We start from the raw sequence: 21,251 nt of genomic DNA on the forward strand, positions 1-21,251 counted from the left end.
TTTTTTTTTGTTGCGATAACATTGCGAGGATGTCCAGCAAACTGCAAGCACTGTCTGTGCACCCTCCAATATGACTTTCTACCTAGACAAACTGATCCTGAGAACTCGTGCTTCCTTTCTCACTAGTCACTCCTTTTTATGTGGGTAAAAATGTCACCCTGCCTTCCTTCTTTGCTCCGCCTCACCTGCCTGGACCCAAAAAGAGCATTGTTCTACATTAGTTGCATTAAAGGGTTTTGGGTGGACAATCAACTCTTCGGTTGGTACGTCAGGGCGAGGAAAAAAAAGAAAGGCAGTGCAGAAAAGGTCCATCTCCCAGTAGGTAGTTCTCTGCATAAAAATTTATGCTTGGGCCAAGAAGCAACCCTTGACGGCTTCCACACTCATTCCTCCACTAGAGGCAAGCCTTCGGCCACTGCACAAGCTCACAGGAATCCCTGTCCTGTTCCTGACATCTGTCAGGAAGCTACATGGGCATCTCTGCAGTTGTCCACTAATCATTGTTGCCTGACTAGTCGGGTCCATCATGACAGGTGCTTTGCTTGTTCGCTCCTACAGAACCTTTTTGCCTATTCACAGGCCCACCACCAGGGAGGTATTGCTGTGGTATCTATTCCAAGGTAAGACATCTGTGGCTAGAAGTTTTGATCAGATGAACTAGTTACTTACCTTTTGGTAATGCCTTATCTCCTAAAGATTATCTAGCTGCAGATTCCTTAGCGACCCTCCTCACTGTGTGTGTGTATTTCTGGTAGGGTCACCCTACTGAGGCTCTTAGTGCTGCCTACTAGTGCATCTTTAGCAACACAAATGATGGCGTGCTGAAACTTTTCAACCACTCACCCTCACTAGTTCATCAGTATCCCTGGCTCTGTGCTCCTGGTGTGGACAAGTTGTGGAAAGAAACTGTTAGCCCTCTAAAGTGGCGCCTTTCTAGGCGCTGACAAATCCCTTCTGTTGTGGATTGCACCAGTGCAGATTCAAACTGCGCCACCTACCAGCACGCAGGAGTACTACTTCAAAACTTCTGGATCTAGTATGATGCCAGAGGATAATTCTAGGGTAAGGTTTCTGCAGCTCGATAGTCTCTATCAGATAAGTTGTTACCGAAGTGAAGTAATTTGTTCAATTCATTCAGTATGTGTTATGCCAAAGCTGGAAGCCTTTTAAAATTACACTACCTGTTATCTGTACCTTAATATGGCATGTTGGATAATACCAGTTGATGGCCGAAAAAGGATTACCAAAGCTTAACCTCCCATATGGGGTATGAATATAGACTGACACGTAGTGTTGGCGTCTCATGAGCGCCCTCTTGGAATTTCCGATTATAAGCTGCTCCAGTAGTTATATCTCCTCCTGATGACTGACAAAGAAAAAGTAGAAATCCCCGGTACGTCATAGAACATAAATCCATACTCCTGTCCTCATGAAAAATCCCTTTGTACAGTCCTAATCTCAAACGTTAAGTGGTCTCAGGAAGCACACTTATTTATTACCAGTTTATAAGGATTTCAATCTGCCTTCCCTAATGTTTTAACAGAATCATTTTTGAGAATCTAGTATTCAGTGTTGCTACTGGGCTATATTGTGGTAATGGTCTGACATACAACCCTTTGATCTCATGGAGTGAGCCTTGAGTTCTTCATGTACTATGTTTACAGCTTTGACTTTACAGAAGGAGAATGGAGCCTGATCTCCTAAAACAGTTGTTACTAACAAGGACACTGGCAGGTAACAACTAGTTAAGGCTCAATCTTTGTGTTGTACCATGCTGCATTTGTTGCACTAGATTTTCCCAAGGTGTACTCCAGTACGTTATTGTAGCTTTACTGCATTGATCATCACTTGTTCTGCATGGAATACATAGATTGATTTTCCTCTTTTTTTTTTCTGGTCTCCTTAACCTCTTGAGTGCGGGCGTCGGCCACTGGCCGACGCCCACACACCCTCCCTGGTGCGGGTCACAACCAGTGGCCGACACCAGGAAGGGCATTAATAAATCCTCGGGTGCGTCGCACCCGAGGATTATTATTATTTTTTTTTAATACCCCCGGGAGACACGGAAGCTACCGTGTCTCCCCCCGCCCCCCACCTGCCCCTTTGTGACGTCAGCGCGCCGCGAGGCGCGCTGACGTTGCAAAGGTGTTTTCCCCATGAAAGCAGGAAGCAGCCTTGCGGCCGCTTCCTGCTTTCATGGGGAAAACGGCCTTTTACACGTTTGGGAAGGCCTCGTAAGAAAGGGGAGTGTCTCCCCTTTCTTAAGAGGCCTTCCTGAAAGAGGCCTTCCTGAAAGTGTTTCCTGTGCTGCGATCGGGGGCCAGGAAACACTTTCAGGTTTCCTGGCCAGGAAACATTTTGAAAAGGCCTCGTAAGAAAGGGGAGACTCTCCCCTTTCTTACGAGGCCTTCTGAAACGGTTTCCTGGCCCCCGAAGCACAGCTGCGATTGGGGGCCAGGAAACCCCACTAGACACCAGGGATTTCACTTTTGGGGGGTGGCCCCCCCGGAAAAGGTAGGTGCCCCCCCTAGGGGATTTTTTTTTCTTCAAAAAAATACAAAATAATACAAAAAAAGAAATGACAGGGGGTCGCCCGTGGGCAGGGTGACCCCCTGTGGGGGCATTTTTTTTTTTTTTAGATGTTGTAGGGTTTCCCTGGGGGCCATTTTGGCCCCCAAGGAAACCATACAGCAACTAAAAAAAAAAAAAATATATATATATGTATATATCTATATATATATATCTATATATATATATATATATATATATATATATATATGTATGTATATATCTGTATGTATCTATATGTATATATCTGTATGTATCTGTATGTATATATCTGTATATATATATATATATGTATATATCTATATCTATATATATATGTATATATCTATATATATGTATATATCTATATGTATATATCTGTATATATCTATATGTATATATCTATATGTATATATCTATATATATCTGTATATATATCTGTATATATGTATATATCTGTATATATGTATATATGTATATATCTGTATATATGTATATATGTATATATCTATATATATGTATATATCTATATATATGTATAGGTAGATCTGTATCAAAGAGATTTATAAAGCGCGCTACTCACCTGTGAGGGTCTCAAGGCGCTGCGGGGGGGAGGGAGGGAAAGGGGCTGGGAGGTTCACTGTTCAAAAAGCCAGGTTTTGAGGCCCTTCCTGAAAAGAAGTAGGTTTTGGGTCTTGCGAATGTGGGTTGTGAGTGCGTTCCAGGTTTTGGGTGCAATGTAGGAGAAGGATCTGCCCCCGGTGGTGGTGTGTTTGATGCGGGGGACAGAGGCGAGAGAGAGGTCAGCTGAGCGGACGTTTCGTGTGGGGGTGTGGAAGGTGACTCTCGTTGAGGTAGGCAGGGCCTGTGTTGTGGAGTGATTTGTGTGCGAGGATGAGGATCTTGAAGGTGATCCTTTTGTCAATGGGGAGCCAGTGGTGGGATTTGAGGTGTGGAGAGATGTGTTCGTGTCGGCGGAGGTCGAGGATGAGTCGTGCTGCTGAGTTCTGGATGCGTGTGGTTTGCACTTGAGTTTTACAGTGGTGCCGGCGTAGAGGGCGTTTCCGTAGTCAAGCCTGCTGCTGATGAGTGCGTGAGTGAAAGTTTTTCTGGTCTCTGTGGGGATCCATTTGAATGTTTTTCAGTATACGGAGTTTGTTGAAGCATGAGGAGGTAAGAGCGTTGATTTGTTGGGTCATAGAGAGGGAGGAGTCTAGGATGATGCTGAGGTTGCGTGCGTAGTTGGCGGGGGTGGGTGCAGGGGCTAGCGTGGTGGGCCACCATGGGGGGGTCCCAGGTGTTTTTGTGTGGGCCAAAGAGGATTATTTCGGTTTTGCTTGAGTTGAGTTTCAGGTGGTTGGCTGTCATATATACATCACTTTTGTCAATATGTGTGTGGTTTCCCTGGGGGGAAAAGGGTCCGACTTGTCTAGTGGCAGTTTTAGTGCCATAAAGAAGCGCAGAAGGTTTATATGCCTACTGCAAAGAGCACATCTGTATTTTATGTAAATAGCTGAGTACATTAGTAAAGTCTATGGAGAGATGAAGGGCACTTTTGCTGGGTGGTAATGAGGGAATCCGAGGAGGAGGGAGTGGGAGCACCAATAATGATTGTTGGACTGGGCGCAGGAGGTGCTAAAGACTGTGACGAATGGTATGTGACAAGGTGTTTTTTGAGTGTCTTGAAAGTACGTGCTGATTGAGGGAAGAAGCGCAGGTAAGGTGGCCTCTACTGTTGCACGTATCTCACACACACCATCGATTTTGTGACTGTCTACGTCGGCTAGTGTTTTAGAGCAACAGTTTAGCCAATAGCAGAGATGGCATCTTGATGGATCACTGCTGCCTGCACTCGGGATATAGAGGACCGCTCTGACATAGGATCAGAGACTGAGACATCAGATACTGAGAGAGCATCTGAGGGATAGGACAATGGCGCAGACTCTGGGAGTGATTTTTCAGTCAGAGGAGTCCCATTCGAAAACTCCTCTTCCAGTACATTATGAGGGAGGTGATGAGGACAGTCCTGCTGTCCCTTTGCAAGCTGTTCGTGCAACTGGGTAATAGTGGGTTAGGCCAACCCAGAGAGCAGGTGAATGCGGCGGCAAGCAGAGAGCGAGTGCTCTCTTGGGAGCTCACCAATTTAGTTCAGCCCCAAATTCCACCACCCAAATCATATTGTGGAGACATCAAAATTGTCTATGGCAAAACAAACTGGTTTTGTAAGGCAGGCACCTGTGTTTTTGGTCCTGGATTCGGCGGCCATATAGAGAAACACACTAAACCCAAACATTTCTGGAAACTAGACATTCGGGGGAGTCCACAGAGATGTGACTTGTGTGGATTCCCCAAAGTTTTCTTACCCAGAATACCCTGCAAAGCTGAAATGTTGAAAAAAAACTCTATTTTTCTCGCATTTCTGTCACACAAACTACAGGAACATGCTGGGATCCACAACATTCCTACCACCCAGTGACTCCTCACCTGTCCTGATAAAAACACTACCCCACTTGAGTGCCTACACCTAGTGCCTGTGTCAGGAATGGATCACCCCAGGGTCAACAGCTGCCTCACGCAAGGACCAACATTGACCGTTGTGTGATCTATTCCTGTCGCAGGCACCAGGCCTAACCACACAAGTGAGGTATCATATTTATCGGGAGACTTGGGGGAACGCTGGGTGGAAGGAAATTTGTGGCTCCTCTCAGATTCCAGAACTTTCTGTCACCGAAATGTGAGGAAAACTTGTTTTTTAGCCACTTTTTGAGGTTTGCAAAGGATTCTGGGTAACAGAACCTGGTCCGAGCCCCGCGAGTCACCCCTCCTTGGATTCCCCTAGGTCTCTAGTTTTCAGAAATGCACAGGTTTGGTAGGTTTCCCTAGGTGCCGGCTGAGCTAGAGGCCAAAATCTACAGGTAGGCACTTTGGAAAAAACAGCTGTGTTTTCTATAAAAAAAAATAGGATGTGTCCATGTTGTGTTTTGGGGCATTTCCTGTCGCGGGCACTAGGCCTACCCACACAAGTGAGGTATCATTTTTATCGGGAGACTTGGGGGAACACAGAATAGCAAAACAAGTGTTATTGCCCCTTATCTTTCTCTACATTTTTTCCTTCCAAATATAAGAGTGTGTGTAAAAAAGGCGTCTATTTGAGAAATGCCCTGCAATTCACATGCTAGTATGGGCACCTCGGAATTCAGCGATGTGCAAATAACCACTGCTCCTCAAAACCTTATCTTGATCCCATTTTGGAAATGCAAAGGTTTTCTTGATACCTTTTTTTCACTCTTCATATTTCAGCAAATGAATTGCTGTATACCCAGTATAGAATGAAAACCAACTGCAGGGTGCAGCTCATTTATTGGCTCTGGGTACCTAGGGTTCTTGATGAACCTACAAGCCCTTTATTTCCCCGCAACCAGAAGAGTCCAGCAGACAAAACGGTATATTGCTTTCAGAAATCTGACATCGCAGGAAAGAGTTACAGAGTAAAACATAAAGAAAAATGGCTGTTGTTTTCAGCTCAATTTCAATATTTTTTTATTTCAGCTGATATTATCTGTAGGAAAACCTTGTAGGATCTACACAAATGACCCCTTGCTGAATTCAGAATTTTGTCTAGTTTTCAGAAATGTTTAGCTTTCCGGGATCCAGCATTGGTTTCACACCCATTCCTGTCACTAACTGGAAGGAGGCTGAAAGCACCAAAAATAGTAAAAATGGGGTATGTCCCAGTAAAATGCAAAATTTATGTTGAAAAAAGTGGTTTTCTGATTCAAGTCTGCCCGTTCCTGAAAGGTGGGAAGATGGTGATTTCATAACCAGAAACCCTTTGTTGATGGCATTTTCAGGGGAAAAAACACAAGCCTTCTTCGGCAGCCCTTTTTTCCCATTTTTTTGGAAAAAACAAAATTTTCACTGTATTTTGGCTATTTTCCTGGTCTCCTCCAGGGGAAACCACCAACTCTGGGTACCATTACAATCCCTAGGATGTTGGAAAAAAAGGACGCAAATTTGGCGTGGTTAGCTTATGTGGACAAAAAGTTATGAAGCCCTAAGCGCGAACTACCCCAAATAGCCAAAAAAGGGCTCGGCACTGGGGGGGAAAAGGCCCAGCAGCTAAGGGGTTAAGACTCCTGCTGGCGCCTCTGTGTGATAATCATTGTGTGTGAGAACCTGTGCCTTCAGAAATGTTTTCCTTATCCTTCCATCATTTTCTCTTTGAAAACGTTTAGTCCCTTAAGCGTAATGTGGGTGTAAGGGACTCCCAACTATGACAAGTCTGTGCTGTTTTTGGGGCTATAATTCCAGTCTGCGCATTGTTCTTGAACGCATCTTTACAGAGGCATCCTTAGGCCATGATGTTCTCGGAAGCACGTTAGGCTTTAGCTTGTGGCCAGTGCTTGTATATACGCATATATGGTGTAATAGTATTGCCTGAGTCTAGGCGAAAGGCTGCAGGGGTTGTTTCCATCTTCCCTTTATTTTTGTTTCTTTGGGTTGGCATTACATAGAGCAGGATAGAGGGAGTACAATGAAATACATTACAATAACTTGATAGTCCCTGGCTCTTTTTCAGCCCCCTTCCTAATCTTCTGTTTTATCCACTGACTAGCTAATGAAAATGGAGGTTAAGTGGAAAAGTAGTGACGGTGTGTGTAGCTTGTGCAAAAGATTAATGACTCTGCCTATTGAAGAGGTGCGCCTCAACTACATCAGCTTTTAACTGTCAGCAGGTGATTTCTACCGGGCAGGGTGGTGTTGGCAGCATACCATCCTGTGACTAAGAGTACTATGCGGAGAAATTTGGGTAGTTTGTGTTTTAATACTAATCTGGTACTCTGTATGATTTGTGTAACATGAACCGTTCAGTAAATGCAGTCCTTTATTTTTCAGTGTTCCATTGGCAAGCAACAATAATGGGGCCAGTAAGTATTTTTACTTCCAATATTCGTTCACGCATCCTGCTAGGTAGGGGGTAGTTCTGCTTCATCTGATCACTAAGAAGCTAGCTGACGCCACCATAAACAGGGCTTTATTGATGCATGCTTGCAAAGTTGTGAATGGTAATCCCCCTGCAACCTCACTGACATCATCCTGTTTCTGCACTTCCACCGAGGTCACCTATCTAGAATCTCCTATTCTTAACCAATCTGCCCTGTGCAATCATTTTAGCTGGTTTCGCTGGCATTCTCTACCACCAGAGGTTCCCTCCTGAACTTCACAAAAGCATTGCATTGTTGTCTCCCAAAACTGACACTGATCTTCTTTTCCATATGCCACCGTGATTCCCTCCCCCCTCCTATCTGTAATTTTAGCTAGGCTAAATGTCCCCTACTTACCCGGTTGTTCAGTTTACCACCATTCTTTTTGTACAGTTTCTGTTCAAAGTGTTATGGATACCAAACTGAACAAATAAACAGTATGTTTCACATGCCTGCTACTTCTTCTAATGTTTGTTTTTTTTATTTCATAGAATGACAGTCCTTACCAGGGTGGAGTATTTTTTTTGACAATTCACTTCCCGACAGATTACCCATTTAAACCACCGAAGGTAAAGCTTTATCATAAATAGTGAATCATTTTCACTAATCATTGGGTTATTGGTTAACTTAAGTTTTTGTTTGATTTTAAAGGTCGCATTCACAACAAGAATTTATCATCCAAACATTAATAGCAATGGCAGCATTTGTCTGGATATTTTGAGGTCGCAGTGGTCACCAGCTCTAACCATTTCAAAAGGTAATAAGCCTAAATGCTGATACCATGTTGAGTTGATAATTTTGGAAAGTCATCCTTGGTACCCGCTTAGACTCCATTCCCCTTCAAATTGGAGTTCCCATATTCAGAGTCTATGCTGACAGCCTATTTTCATATATGTGCTTGCAAAACTCCTCTTTTTTGTGTTTACCTTTAGCTGAAACATAGATTCCCAATTATGATGTCTTCGTTAATATTCATGAATGCTAATTATTACTGTGTGACATAGCAGAAATTGTTTGAAAGCTCTCTCAAAATCACTGTAGAGCCCAATATAAGAAACTGATCTAAAATATATACCCCCATTTTAACACTTTTTTATAGGAAAAATATATGCAGGAAATGGGATTGGAGGAACTTTATGTAGTCGCTTTAAGGTAGCAGGCTAAAGAGCCATTTCACAATGCAGTATGTTCAGGGTCGATTACTCTTTTGCAGGGAGCAAATAATTACTTACTGAATATGTCACAGAAACAAACCATTTTTTTCTGAAGCTTTTTTTCCCACCTAGTTTTGTGTCTTTACCTTTTACAGGAAAATTCTTTTTGCAGTCATGTAAGGAATAGTTTCTTACCTGGAACTCCAGTTCTCTAGTAGGGGTATTTATTTCCATGATAGTCATAAGCACTGAATAGTTCTGCCTCCCTGCTGGGAACCCGGAGAATTTCTCTGAAAATATCTTCTTAAGCGTTGATGTTCACCTTTCTTCAGGAAGGCCTAAAAAGTCGCTTAATGTTATTATGCAGCCTAAAGGAGAGGATACAAATGCCAAAATGAAAAAAAGGTCCTCCCAGGCATATATCCATTCAAATGTATGAGTATTTTGAATGTTTTAAAGAACAACCTTTTTGCAATATTCCACAAGGGTGAAGAAGTGCAGGGTAGTGTAGCCTATAGACTGCCATTATACAGACTAAAAAGTAAAGCTGTACCTTTAAGAGCAGGTGGGCCTCCCAAATCCCATAATGCTTAGCAAATGGCAGTTACCTGAATTATTTTTGTAGGCATTACTAGCTGAGATGAAAATGTCTTTAAACTATTTTATTGTCTATTCCACCGGGGAGGATGGATGGGCGCTTATGACTATCATGGAAATACCCCTACGAGAGAACTGGAGTTACAGGTAAGAATCTATTCCTTCTCTCGTAGGGGACTTCCATGTATAGTCGTAAGCACTGAATAGAGTAGCAAGCCCATCCCCCTGAGAGCGGTGGACTAGACATAGCAGTAGAGTGATATTTCTTTATGCAAAGAGATTTCGAAGAGATGCCTGTCCTACTTGAGCATCTGCCCTAGCATCAGAATCAAGACAGAAGTGCTTAGTAAAGATGTGGACAGATCTCCAAGTAAGTAGCAGATTTGCAAATATCTGCTAAGGGGATGTTTCTCATTAAAGCAGTCGTGGCTGCTTTGCCCCTGGTAGAATGTGCTTTAGGTCTACCAACAAAAGACTTATTGGCTAACTGATAACAGAGCAAAATGCACGAGAAAATCCACCTGGAACGAGATTGCTTGGCCTGTTCGAACTGGACCATAGTTAATGAACAGTTGCTGTGACTTGCGAAAGGATTTAGTTTTGTCTAAGTAAAATTTTAAAACCCTCTTCACATCAAGACAGTGAAGTGCTCCCTCTGCAGGAGTGGATGGGTTTTGAAAGAAAGTTGGTAAATAAATAGTCTGGTTTACATGGAAATCAGATTTAACTTTAGGTAGGAATTTTGGATGTGTTCTCATTACGCCCTAGAAGAATTAAAACAGTGTAGGACTCTTGAGCACAAAGGGCCTGGATCTCACTAACCCTGTGAGCTGATATGATTGCTTCAAGGAAGGCTGTTTTCCAAGTAAGATGTTGGGGAGATGCCTTGTGTATTGGCTCAAAAGGTTGCTGCATTAGACGTGAAAGAACTACATTAAGCTCTCATGGCGGGGATGGACACCTAGTAGGAGGAAAAACCCTTCTTTAACCATTCTAGGAAGTCTTTAATGACTAGAATTTTAAAGAAAGAGGTTTGTGAAGGACTTCTCCTGTATGCAGGGAGAGCTGCTAGGTGTACTTTTATGGACAAGAATTGTGAACCAGATTTTGCTAGCTGCAATAGGTATGGTAGAATAACATCTTCTCCACATGCTGTGGGATCTATATTCTTGTCCAAACACCAAATGCAGAATCTTTTCCATTTTAAGACAGATGCTTATCTGGTAGATGGTTGTTTCGCTTCTCTTAGAACGTCCATACAGTCTTGTGGCAGATTAAGGTGACCATACTGCACTAGGTCTGGAGCCATGCTGCCAAATTCAGTGACAAGAACTTGTGATGTCTCATCTGTTCCCCCAAATTTCATCAGAAGGTCTGGTCTGTATGGCAGCCTCAAATGTGGGCAGAGTGACCGGTGAAGGTCTGGAAACCACCACTGTCGTGGCCATTCCAGAGCGATGAGGATCATTCTCACTTTGGAGCTGGACAGTTTTATCAGGACTGTCGGGATCGGGGGAAGTGGCAGAAAAGTGTAGAGAAATATGTTTGACAAGTCTTTCCATAGGGCATTCCCCAATGTCCCTGGATGCCAGTACCTGTAGGGGAAGTTTTGGCATTTTCTGTTGTCTGCCGTTGCGAACAGATCAATAGAAAAGGTGCTCCACATTGAGAAGATGTATTGTACGATGTCGCTGTGCAGCACCCACTCACGGTTTTCGCTCAGCGCTCTGCTGAGAGCGTCTGCCTGTGCATTCTCTAAGCCAGGGAGGTGAGTCTCTATTATTGTTAGTTTCCTGGCTAGAAGCCAGTTCCATATTGTCTGTGCCTCCAATTGTAGAGCTTGGGATCTGGTGCCCCCCTGCTTGTTCAGGTAATACATGGTGGCTGTATTGTCTGTCTGAACAAGTAGTGTGTTTGTGGTGATTGCCGGGAAAAGGCTTTGAGTGCCAGATGAACTGCCCATATCTCTAGGAGATTGATGCGATACAATCTCTCCTTCTAAGACCAAGAGCCTTGAATCTGCAGATGATTCATATGAGCACCCCATCCTAGCAACAATGCGTCCGTGACTATCGTATGCGAGGGAGCGTGCTGGTCGAAGGGAATCCCTTTCAGAAGATTGTGCGGAAAACGCACCACCTGAGGGGCCGTGTTGCATGTGTAATCCTGTTCTCCCAGTTACATTGATTTTTCTAGACACACTTACAAGGGTCTCATGTGGAGGCGAGCGTTGGGAGTGAGGTGGATGCAAGAAGCCTTCGATCCTAGAAGAGATTACTATTCTTGCTGTTGTGTTAGGTGCTTTCTCGAGAGCTTGACATTTCAGAATGATGGATAAACGTCTCTCCTCTGAAGGAAACACCTTTGCTTGAATGGTGTTGATGGTGGTGCCTAAGTAGTGCAACCTCTGGACAGGTGATGACGTTGACTTGACGAGGTTGACTTGAAGGCCCAATCTTTGAAGAAGTTGGTAAGTCCAATTGAAATGTAATTGGGTTCTTGAGATGTGGCTGCCTTTATGAGCCAATCTTCTAGATAGGGATATATTAAGATTTGATGCCTTCTTAGATGGGCTGCTACCACAGCCATGCACTTGGAGAACGTTCTGGGTGCTGACTTGAGGCCGAATGGGAGCAAGGCAAATTGGTAATGGTCTTGTCCCACAAGAAACCTTAGGAACTTCTGGTGCTTCCTGGCAATTGGAATGTAGAAGTATGCATCATGAAGGTCGATGGTACAGCCAATCTCCCTCTTGAAGCTGGGGACATATCTGATGCAAAGCCAGCCTTCGGAACTTCTCCTTTCAAATACATTTGTTGGCTCTTTGTAGATCGAGAATAGGTCAGAATTTGTGCTCGTCTTACTTAGGTACTAGGAAATAACTTGAGTAAATCCCCTTTCCACATTGATCGGTGGGAACTAGTACTATCGCCTTCTTTTGAAATAGGATGTTGACCTCTGCCCTGACGGAAAAGAAGGTGGAGGGTTTGGAAACCTGAGACAATAGCCATTTTGCACAATATTCAGTACCCAGCCGTCTGATGTGATGCATTGCCACTCTGTCTGGTAATATGAGATATCCCCCCCCTCCCCCCCTTTGAGCCATGAGTCTTCTCAGGGATATTCCATGACAATATCCATGCGCTGCTAATATAGAAGAGTCTGCAGCTGAGCTAATTATCTGATTAGAAACCATAGCACCTTCGTTGATGACTTCAAGGAAATCTTCTTTCTTATCTTTGGGAAGATGGTCAGCAAATTGAAGGATGGAATCCCAAAGAGAACGGTCCTATCTGCCCAAGAGGGCCGTGGCACTGGCTGTCTTCATGGAAATTGCAAATGTCGAGCAAACTTTACAGCCTACTGCATCCAGTTTTTTTGTTCTTTGGTGGAGAGGAGGATGAAGAAGTAGAATGTAACTTCTTAGCGGCAATAAAGGATCCTGCTCTGGAGGACGATATTTCTTTTGGAGCCTAGAAGGTGTGGCTTGGCTGTGGCTGGTGTCAGGAATAAGTCCATCGCCTGTTCTAGGAGGCCTGGGACCAGCGGAAGCAGAAGAACGTTGGTGCAAAGTCTCAAAGGTCACAGATGTTGTGGGCGCAGGTGCCGCCATAGGAATGTTAAGCTTTGTAGCACCTCTGACAAGAACTTCTTGAAATGTGTTCACATCGTCTGTTGGAGAGTCAGAGTTTGAGACTAGTCTATGATAGACGAGGAGGTATTACGTCAATATGACCGAGAACTTAATCTATTGTGACGGTGGTGATGTCTGGAACTAGAAGAACGTCTAGATGAATGGTGACACGAATGTCTTGATGAGTCTATTAGTCGTAGGAGCCGGTTCAGAGGGTGGTACCAGAGGAGGCGCTACATAAGAGAGGATCAGGTGGAGGTGGCAAAAGCGGTGAAGGCATTGTGGTATGTGGAGAAGGAGATGGTTGAAGAGAAGTTGATGGAACCACCACAAGAGGAGAAGATTCAGATGTGGAGTAAATCCTCCTCTTCCTTGGTGACCTCCTTGACGTCGACAAGCTCCTGGATGTCTATGTGCAACGTCGCCGTGCCCCTCAACGTCAATTCTTCATGATGTCTGGTGTCTCTCGATGTCGACCATCCACGCCGTGCCGACTGTGACCTCGACAGAGAAGTACTTTTCGATGTCAGATGGCCATGCCTCTTCAGCGTGTTAACTCTGGACATCGAACTTCGAAACGGCTCAGTTTTGCTTCCTCGCTGTCAAACTTGCTCTCAACGATGAACATGTTGGAGATGTTACTTGCCTCAACGTCTATGTTCTCAACGTTGACCAGGACCTGCGTCGTTTCTGGGATGTTTCGTGTCCACTTGCCAATGCAGTGGGAGACTGGCTTTCCCCTCGCTCTAAGGTCCTACCGGTAGGCTGCTTTCTGCTGTCCTCTCTGGCCTGGAGACAAATTTTCTCTCTGTCCTGCTTAGTGCACCTGGAGAAGTTTTTTCATGTACCACACGCATCGGGTATGTGTGAAAACGGAAGGCAGATAATACAGACCTTGTGTGGGTCTGTTTCGGCCACCTTCCTGCCACAGCGAGGGCACTTGTCAAAAAGTGAAGGCATTTGGATGGTAAAATACCTTACATTTCTGTCAGAATTTCTTTTTTAAAACAAAGTAGTCGGGCAAGATGAAAAATGTTGAATGAAGATGTAATCTAAAGTATTTGACTAGACATTTTTGTGGGAAAAAAAACTCTAAGTAGTTTGAGCTCAAGCTTCAGGGTCCTGTCAGCAGGAGCCGGAAAAAAGAACTGAGGTAACTGCCTTTTGCTAAGCATGATGGGATATGGGAGGACCACGTGCTCTTAAAGGCACAGCTTTACTTTTTAGTCTGTATAATGGCAGCCTATGGGCTGCACTGCACTTCTTTACCCTTATGGTAATATTGCAAAAAGGTTTGTGAAATATTTTTTTTCTTCTGTAAAATATTCATACATTTGAATGCATATCTGCCTGGCAGGACCTTTTTTTTTTTTTTTTTTTTTTTAGCCAAACAGGATGAAGAATTTTGGCATTTGTAGCCTCTCCTTTAGGCTGCATAATGATTTTATTAAGTGACTTTGCAGGCTTTCCTGAAGAAAGGCAAACATTTAAGAAGATATTTTCAGAGAAATCCTCCGGGGTCCCCTGCAGGCCGACCGAACTATTCAGCGCTTCTGACTATACATGGAAATCCCCCATGAGAGAACACTTGTGTTTTTTCACTTGTCAGTCAATAGTCTCTGATGGAGATTCCTCCGGTATCATTCTCGTATTCGGAATCTGTGGAATTTCTCAACCTTTACGAAAGCCATAAATACATGCATCTTTATTTTTTTTATAACTCCAGTATTGGAACTTTTCATAGATTCACATGCTTGAATACTTCCCCGTTGTCCAGATGGGAATCCCCGGTGGAATATAAAACCAGGCCTGAAGATGTATGCACACAATACACTAACCCGTCATAGTCGTTTCGTAAAATAGACCCAAACTCAAACGTGAACCAATCAGATTGCCTCACCCCTCTGAGGAGCTGCTTTCCCTCAGATTTTCCACTGCACGTTGTGCTGCGGAGTCTCCCCTGAGCTCTGCTCAAAAGTTTCTGTCAGAAGACCGGTTTCTACAGCTTTTGGATATTTCTATCTACTCTGGTGATTCAAACTGGCTGCCATGTCAGACGCCAAAGAAAGGCATTTTCAGATCCTGTGCCTCATGTTTAAAAAAAAAAAAAAAAAGATTGTGTGGAGGATCCACATGAGGAGTGTATCTACTGCTAGTACCCCAGCCGCAAGACTAAGGACTGCAAAATCTGCAAGAAGTTTTCTACTAAGACCCTGAAGGACAGGGAGCGTCGCCTTCTGTTATGGCTACAAAGAGGTAAGACTGGACACTCTGCCTTTGATGAGGACAGAGCCTCTTCTGTTTATGCCCCTAAAACACCTCTTAAAAGAAAGCAAGAAGGTTCTGAGGGCCAAGAGCCACCTAGGAAAATGGCGCAAAAGACATCGAAGAGCCCTCCACAGAGGAAGAAGCTGGGTAAAGAATACCTCAAAAAAGCAAAGAAAACTGCTTCAGAGCTGTCCACTCCTAAAGTGCTTCACAGATTTAAAAAGCCTGGCTCAGCACAGTCGACAATGCCATCGTCCTCGATACCCTCGTTGACGACCGTTTCATCAGTGACCCCGGTGGTTATAACCATCTCCACGTTGACAGCTGCAGGATCTTCGTCAATGATCGTATCCTCCTCGTAGACGATGCGCCCCATACCGTTGACTCTTCTCTCACGGGCGACGCTCCTGGCGGCAATGCCCCCGTCGGTGATGCCCTTGTCGACAACATCTCCGGCGATGATGTTTCCAGCATCGCCGATCTCGTCGGCGCCCCCGTTGAGAAGTGGTTTCTTGTCTTCAACACCAGGATTGCTTCCAACAAAAAGACAAAGACCATCTACATTACTTTTGAGTCAACCTACACAACATACTCTGCTTAAAAAGCTCTCTAAGGCTTGTTTTACACCTTCTGTTACGTCACCGAGCAAAGTTTCAAGACTCTTGCCATCTAGATTTTTAGATGACACCGATAATTAGGGCTTAGATCAAGATACAATGTTTGGAGTAGCTAGAAGTCCTTCACAGCTACACGTGAAATGCCAGGAGTACTCAGATGATGATTCATATTATGGCCAACAGTACTATGACCTGGTACCACAACAGCAGGGAACAGTGTCTGTACCCTCCGGTCTAGTTTCCGAACTCCAGGCTATGTTGGCGGACTACAGAGAATGCTTGCACCCTCAGCCGGGGAAAGATCCCACGCCAGCAGTTCTAGTCTGCTCCAGCTAGTCCGGCACCTCTGCCAGTCTTCCCTACGACGCCACAAGTTCCTCTTCAGGCTCCACAGAGTCCTCAGGTCCAGGCCTCTTCTGATGAGGCGGCAGAGGAAGGAGAGGTTCTCTCTGACCAGGACGAATGGGATGAGTATGTACTCCCGGCACCCCCTTCACCGGAGCCATTAGCAGTTGAATCTCCTCCTGAGGATATTTGCTCTTTCCATAACCTCATAGAGAAAGCGGCAATGAGGTTTGAGCTGCAGTTGACATCTACGCAGCAGGACTGTTTTCTGTATGATTTTAAAGAGCCGCACAGAAAATCCGTTCGAGCTATCCCGATCATTGACCATGTCTGGAGTCAGGGGCTAAAGATTATGAAAAACCCAGCGACAGTGCCAGCGGTGTTACCAAAGCTGGACAAGAAGTATAAGGCAACAGAAGACCCTCCTGCGAGCTTAGTGGGTCACCCAAAACCAGACTCTGTGGTTTCCCAGGCTGCCCAGAGACACTCCAAGAACCCTTCAGCGCCTTTATCTGCCCCTCCTGATAAGGATGGGAGGCGCCTGGACAATATCGGGAAGAGATTCTCTTCTGTCGGCAATTGTAGTCCGTGCAGCAAATTCCTTGGCACTATTGGGCAGATACTACAGGCAGCTGTGGTCTGACATCTCCCACTCTGTAGAGGAGCTTTCAGACACCACCAAGTCGGATGCTAAAAAGATCATTATGGAGGGTCAACGAACATCTGCAGAAGTAATTGACTGCACCCTAGACATTACGGCCATGGGATTTAGGCTTCTGGCCCGTTCAGCTTGAAGCGCCAGGGATGGCTCAAAGCCACTAATTTCAGGACGGATGTCCAAACAAAGATCCTTTTCGGCAAGCATGTTGACGATGCCCTTCAGGCAATCAAGGCTGATACTGATACTGCCAGGTTGTTGGGATCCCTGCAGTACAAGTGTACTCCCTTTTGGGGAGGCAGAGGCCGCTCCTCTTTTCGAGGTGGCTACCAGTCTTTTCGTTATCCAGCCTATTCCTCCCAGTATCAGTCATCCAGACCCCAGTACCATCAAAGGCAGCCTCCAGCACCAGCATACAGCCGACCTCCTAGAGGAAGATCGGGATGACAGTCCAAGAACGCCTCGCGCAGGCAGTAACAGCCTCCAGGGGCCGGCTACCCCTCCCTTCTTGTCTCTTCACCTACGTCGTTGGAGTCAGATCACAAGCGACCAGTGGGTTCTGGATATCATAGCTCAATGCCATCTACTAGAATTCACTTCCAGGCCTCCCGAAACACCACGTTCCTGGGAGCGTCAACAACATCTCCTCCTCCTGGAGATAGCGAGCATGCTGTCCAAAGGGGCGAAAGAGGTGGTACCCTCTTCGCAGCGCAGAAGAGGTTTTTACTCTCTATTCTTTCTGATCAGAAAAAAGTTCCGTCTCTGGAGGCCCATCCTGGATCTGAGGCAGCTCAACAAATATCTAAAAAAACATTCCTTTTGAATTGTAACTTTGACAGATGTACTTCAGCTTCTCAACAGAGGAGACTTTATGGCTTCCCTAGATCTTCAGGATGCGTATTTCCACGTTCCCATTCACCCCAAACACAGGAGTTTTCTGAGATTTATGGTAGCCGGCCAGCACTTTCAGTTCAGAGTGCTACCCTTCGGACTCCAATCCGCCCCCTGCATTTTTACAAAGTGCTTCGCCCCAGTGGCTGCATATCTGAGACGTCTCAAGCACCAGGTATTCCTACATCTGGACAATTGGTTGCTAAAGGCTCTGAATAGCTCTGCTCTACGTCACTCCCTCATGACCACATTACGTCTTTTCCAACACCTAGGTCTCACTCTCAACAGAGACAAGTCACAGCTTAAACCTATCAGAAGGATAGTGTTTCTGGGTGCTATATTGGACAAGACTCTTGTAACAGCCTTTCCTGCAGAAGAACGTCAAATCATGCTTTTTACCTTGGCAGACTCGGTTCGAAGAAAAAAGTCTTTCAGTTCGGAGGTTCAGATCATTACTGGGGATGATGCCCTCCTGTATCAGCCTAGTTCCACACTGTCGTCTTTGGATGCACCCTCTGCAGGAAGAGCTCGATAAACAGTGGAAGCAGGCGCAAGGGTCTTTCGGGGACATGATTCACATAACGCCAAGAATGGTGCACTCACTCCAGTGGTGGTCAACGCCTGCAAATATTTCAGTAGGTCTGGAGTTCCAGAATCAAATCACTCCTTTCACCATCACGATTAATGCTTCAATGGAGGGGTGGGGAGCATGTCTCCAAGATCTGCAAGTCGGTGGCAGATGTCCCAGTTCTCATGCAATGCTGCACATCAACCTCCTTGAACTCAGAGTTGTGTACCTTGCACTACAAGCTTTTCTACTGAGAATCCGAGGTTCGTCGGTGCTGGTCCAGACGGACCATACGACCACCATTCACTACATAAATAAGCAAGGCTGAACTCTGTCTTGCTTACTTGCCACAGAAGCTCAGCTCATCTAGACCTGGTGCTTTCAGAATTCAGTGCACATACGGGAGGAACATCTCACTGGAGTCAGCAACTCCACAGCAGACTCACTAAGCAGGCTAAACACATCTTCACACGAGTGGGAGCTGAACCAGACAACGCTGGATGCAGTCTTCCGCAGGTGGGGGACACCGAACCTGGACCTCTTAGCGACGCCTTGGAACGCGAAATGCCGGTTTTATGCAAGCTGGCGTCCCCAACCAGGGTCGAGGGGAATGTGCTTTCGACAGCATGGTCAGGGATTTATGCTTACGCATTCCTCCGATGCCCTTTCTTCCTCGGGTCATCAGCAAGATCAAATCGAAGCCCTGCCAGATAATTCCAATTGCTCCAGCTTGGCTACGACAACTGTGGTACGTGGAGCTTCTGTTGCTATCCTTGTGTCCTCCCGTCAAGTTAGCACCCATTCCGGACCTGCTCACCATCAGGCAGGGCCAAGTGAGGCATCCGGATCACAAGCATCTCAGGTTATGTGCTTGGCTCCTGAGTTCAATGAATTCGGACATCTAAATATTCCCATGGACTGCCAAACGGTTTTGGCTACAGCATGTGCAGATGGCACCAATAAGACGTATACCTTAAAACGGAAGTGGTTTTGTTTATGGTGTACGGCGAATAACATTCATCCGCTTAGATCTGCTCCAGAACAAGTTTTACCGTACCTTCTCCACCTGGCGAGGTCTGGTCTCGCCCATGCTTCCATTAAGGTCCACTTTGCTGCTATCTCCAGATATAGACGTCCATCCAAAGGACCGTCCCTCTGGTCTCATCGACTGATAAAGCAGTTTATGAAGGGCTTATTCAGATCCTTTAATTCGGCCAAACAACCTCCTCCATCTTGGCAACTGAATACAGTCCTAACTCGGTTGATGAAGGAGCCATTCGACCTAGTCATGAATCAGACATGAAGTATCTTACCTGGAAGGTAGCGCTCCTATTAGCGTTGACATCTGCTCGCAGAGTAAGCGAGATTCAAGCCTTTACCATCCAAGAGCCTTTCATGAGATTTACAGACGACAGTCATCCTGCGGACAAACCCGAAATTTATCCCATAGGTGCCAACTGATTTCCACATTAACAAACCAGTGGTCCTAAAGACTTTCTTTCCGCGGCCCCAGACTGGGGCAGAAAGATCACTGCATTCTTTGGACGTCAAGCGATGCCTTAAATTTTATTTGCAGCGGACAGCCTCTATTAGAAAATCCAGTCAACTGTTTGTGGCATTTAGTGCACCCAGGAAAGGCCTTCCTGTTTCTAAACAAACCATCTACAGATGTATTTCTAGTGCCATAGCCTTTTGCCACAATAAAGCTGGTCGACCGCTGGACACTAAAGTTCGTGCACATTCTACATGAGCAGTATCCAGTTCTTGTGCACTCTTCTCTGGGGTATCCCTTCCAGACATATGTCGTGCAGCCACGTGGAGGACAACGCACGCCTTCATGAAGCACTACTGCCTGGATGCTGAGACGCTCCATGATGCTGCGGTGGGTCAAGCAGTTCTTAGACATTTGTTCAGATAAGGTAAGCTGTTCGTTTCCCTCCATCCGCTTCAGATTCAATCACATTTTCTTGTTGTTCTTTACGTACCTTTCTTGCAAAATAATATATTTGTGTTTACAGCGTTCTATTATTGCTCTACATGTAACTGTCTAATGACACTGTTTATAATAATTGAGATAGACAGTATTTCTTGGTACAGAAAATGTTATTTAATGCTTGCCACTCTATTCAAGCATGTGAATCCATGAAGGTATCCAATACTGGAGGACTACAGGTACAGGTAAGTAACTTATTTCATTTTGCTCATGAAAACATTGTGACATTTTCATTTTCCAAGGCTAGATCTGTTGACGCTCATACTTGTTTATATCCAGATAATTCTGGTCACTAAGCCTGACTAAACACTTTTTGGTATATAGTACTTTTGAGCTGGAAAGAAACACAAGAAGGTATACTAGGATAACTGTATGCTCAACCTTTATAGTCTTGTGCCGTAGTGTGGTGTAAAATCTGTCAGAAAATATTGTAGGGTTTAAAACATGGGGAGGGAAGTTGCTTTGAAAGCAAGAAGGGTGAGGGGCCTACTCAGCCCCATCACTCTCAAAGAACCATGGGAAATTATTACTCTAACCCTGCAGGAGTACCAGGTTGGGCCACAATTGGGTTTCCTTTCAACAAACCTCAATCATTGCTACTAAAAGCCAACGTTGAAGGTATACATATCATTGCCCTTAGGGACATCTTGTTATAAATGTAGACACATTTTGCTGTCAAGATCTTGCTTTACTTTGAGTACTTTGCCTTCTATCAGTGTTCCCATGGAAGATCACCCTTGGGGTTGAGCATCCTAGAGATAACTGTCTTAATGTCTTAGACATAATCAACTACGCAAGTACCTATGCTGAAAATCACCAAACTCTCCATATGCTAGCACAGAATGCCGGATGTAGCGTTCACACTAGATTAGAAAGCATACTGTCCTCAATCTGTTCGTCTTCTCTACTGCATATGCGTGGTGCTTGTATATATTTGCAAAGGTCTGTGTATTTAGGCATTCTTGCATGTTAGTTCACATACGTTTTAGAGGAT

General features: G+C 45.0%; 1 protein-coding gene across 1 annotated transcript in view; it reads left to right on the forward strand.

Moving 5' to 3' along the window:
• UBE2D2 (ubiquitin conjugating enzyme E2 D2) overlaps positions 1-21,251 on the forward strand; it is a 131,728-nt gene that overhangs the window by 52,575 nt on the left and 57,902 nt on the right. Inside the window, exons 3-5 of the mRNA XM_069199300.1 lie at positions 7,444-7,475; positions 8,024-8,101; positions 8,184-8,289. Coding sequence (XP_069055401.1) covers positions 7,444-7,475; positions 8,024-8,101; positions 8,184-8,289 — 216 coding nt within the window. The remainder of the gene's footprint in view (positions 1-7,443; positions 7,476-8,023; positions 8,102-8,183; positions 8,290-21,251) is intronic.

The sequence above is a fragment of the Pleurodeles waltl genome, chromosome 7 (genome assembly GCF_031143425.1).
Source record: "Pleurodeles waltl isolate 20211129_DDA chromosome 7, aPleWal1.hap1.20221129, whole genome shotgun sequence".
NCBI lineage: Eukaryota > Metazoa > Chordata > Amphibia > Caudata > Salamandridae > Pleurodeles > Pleurodeles waltl.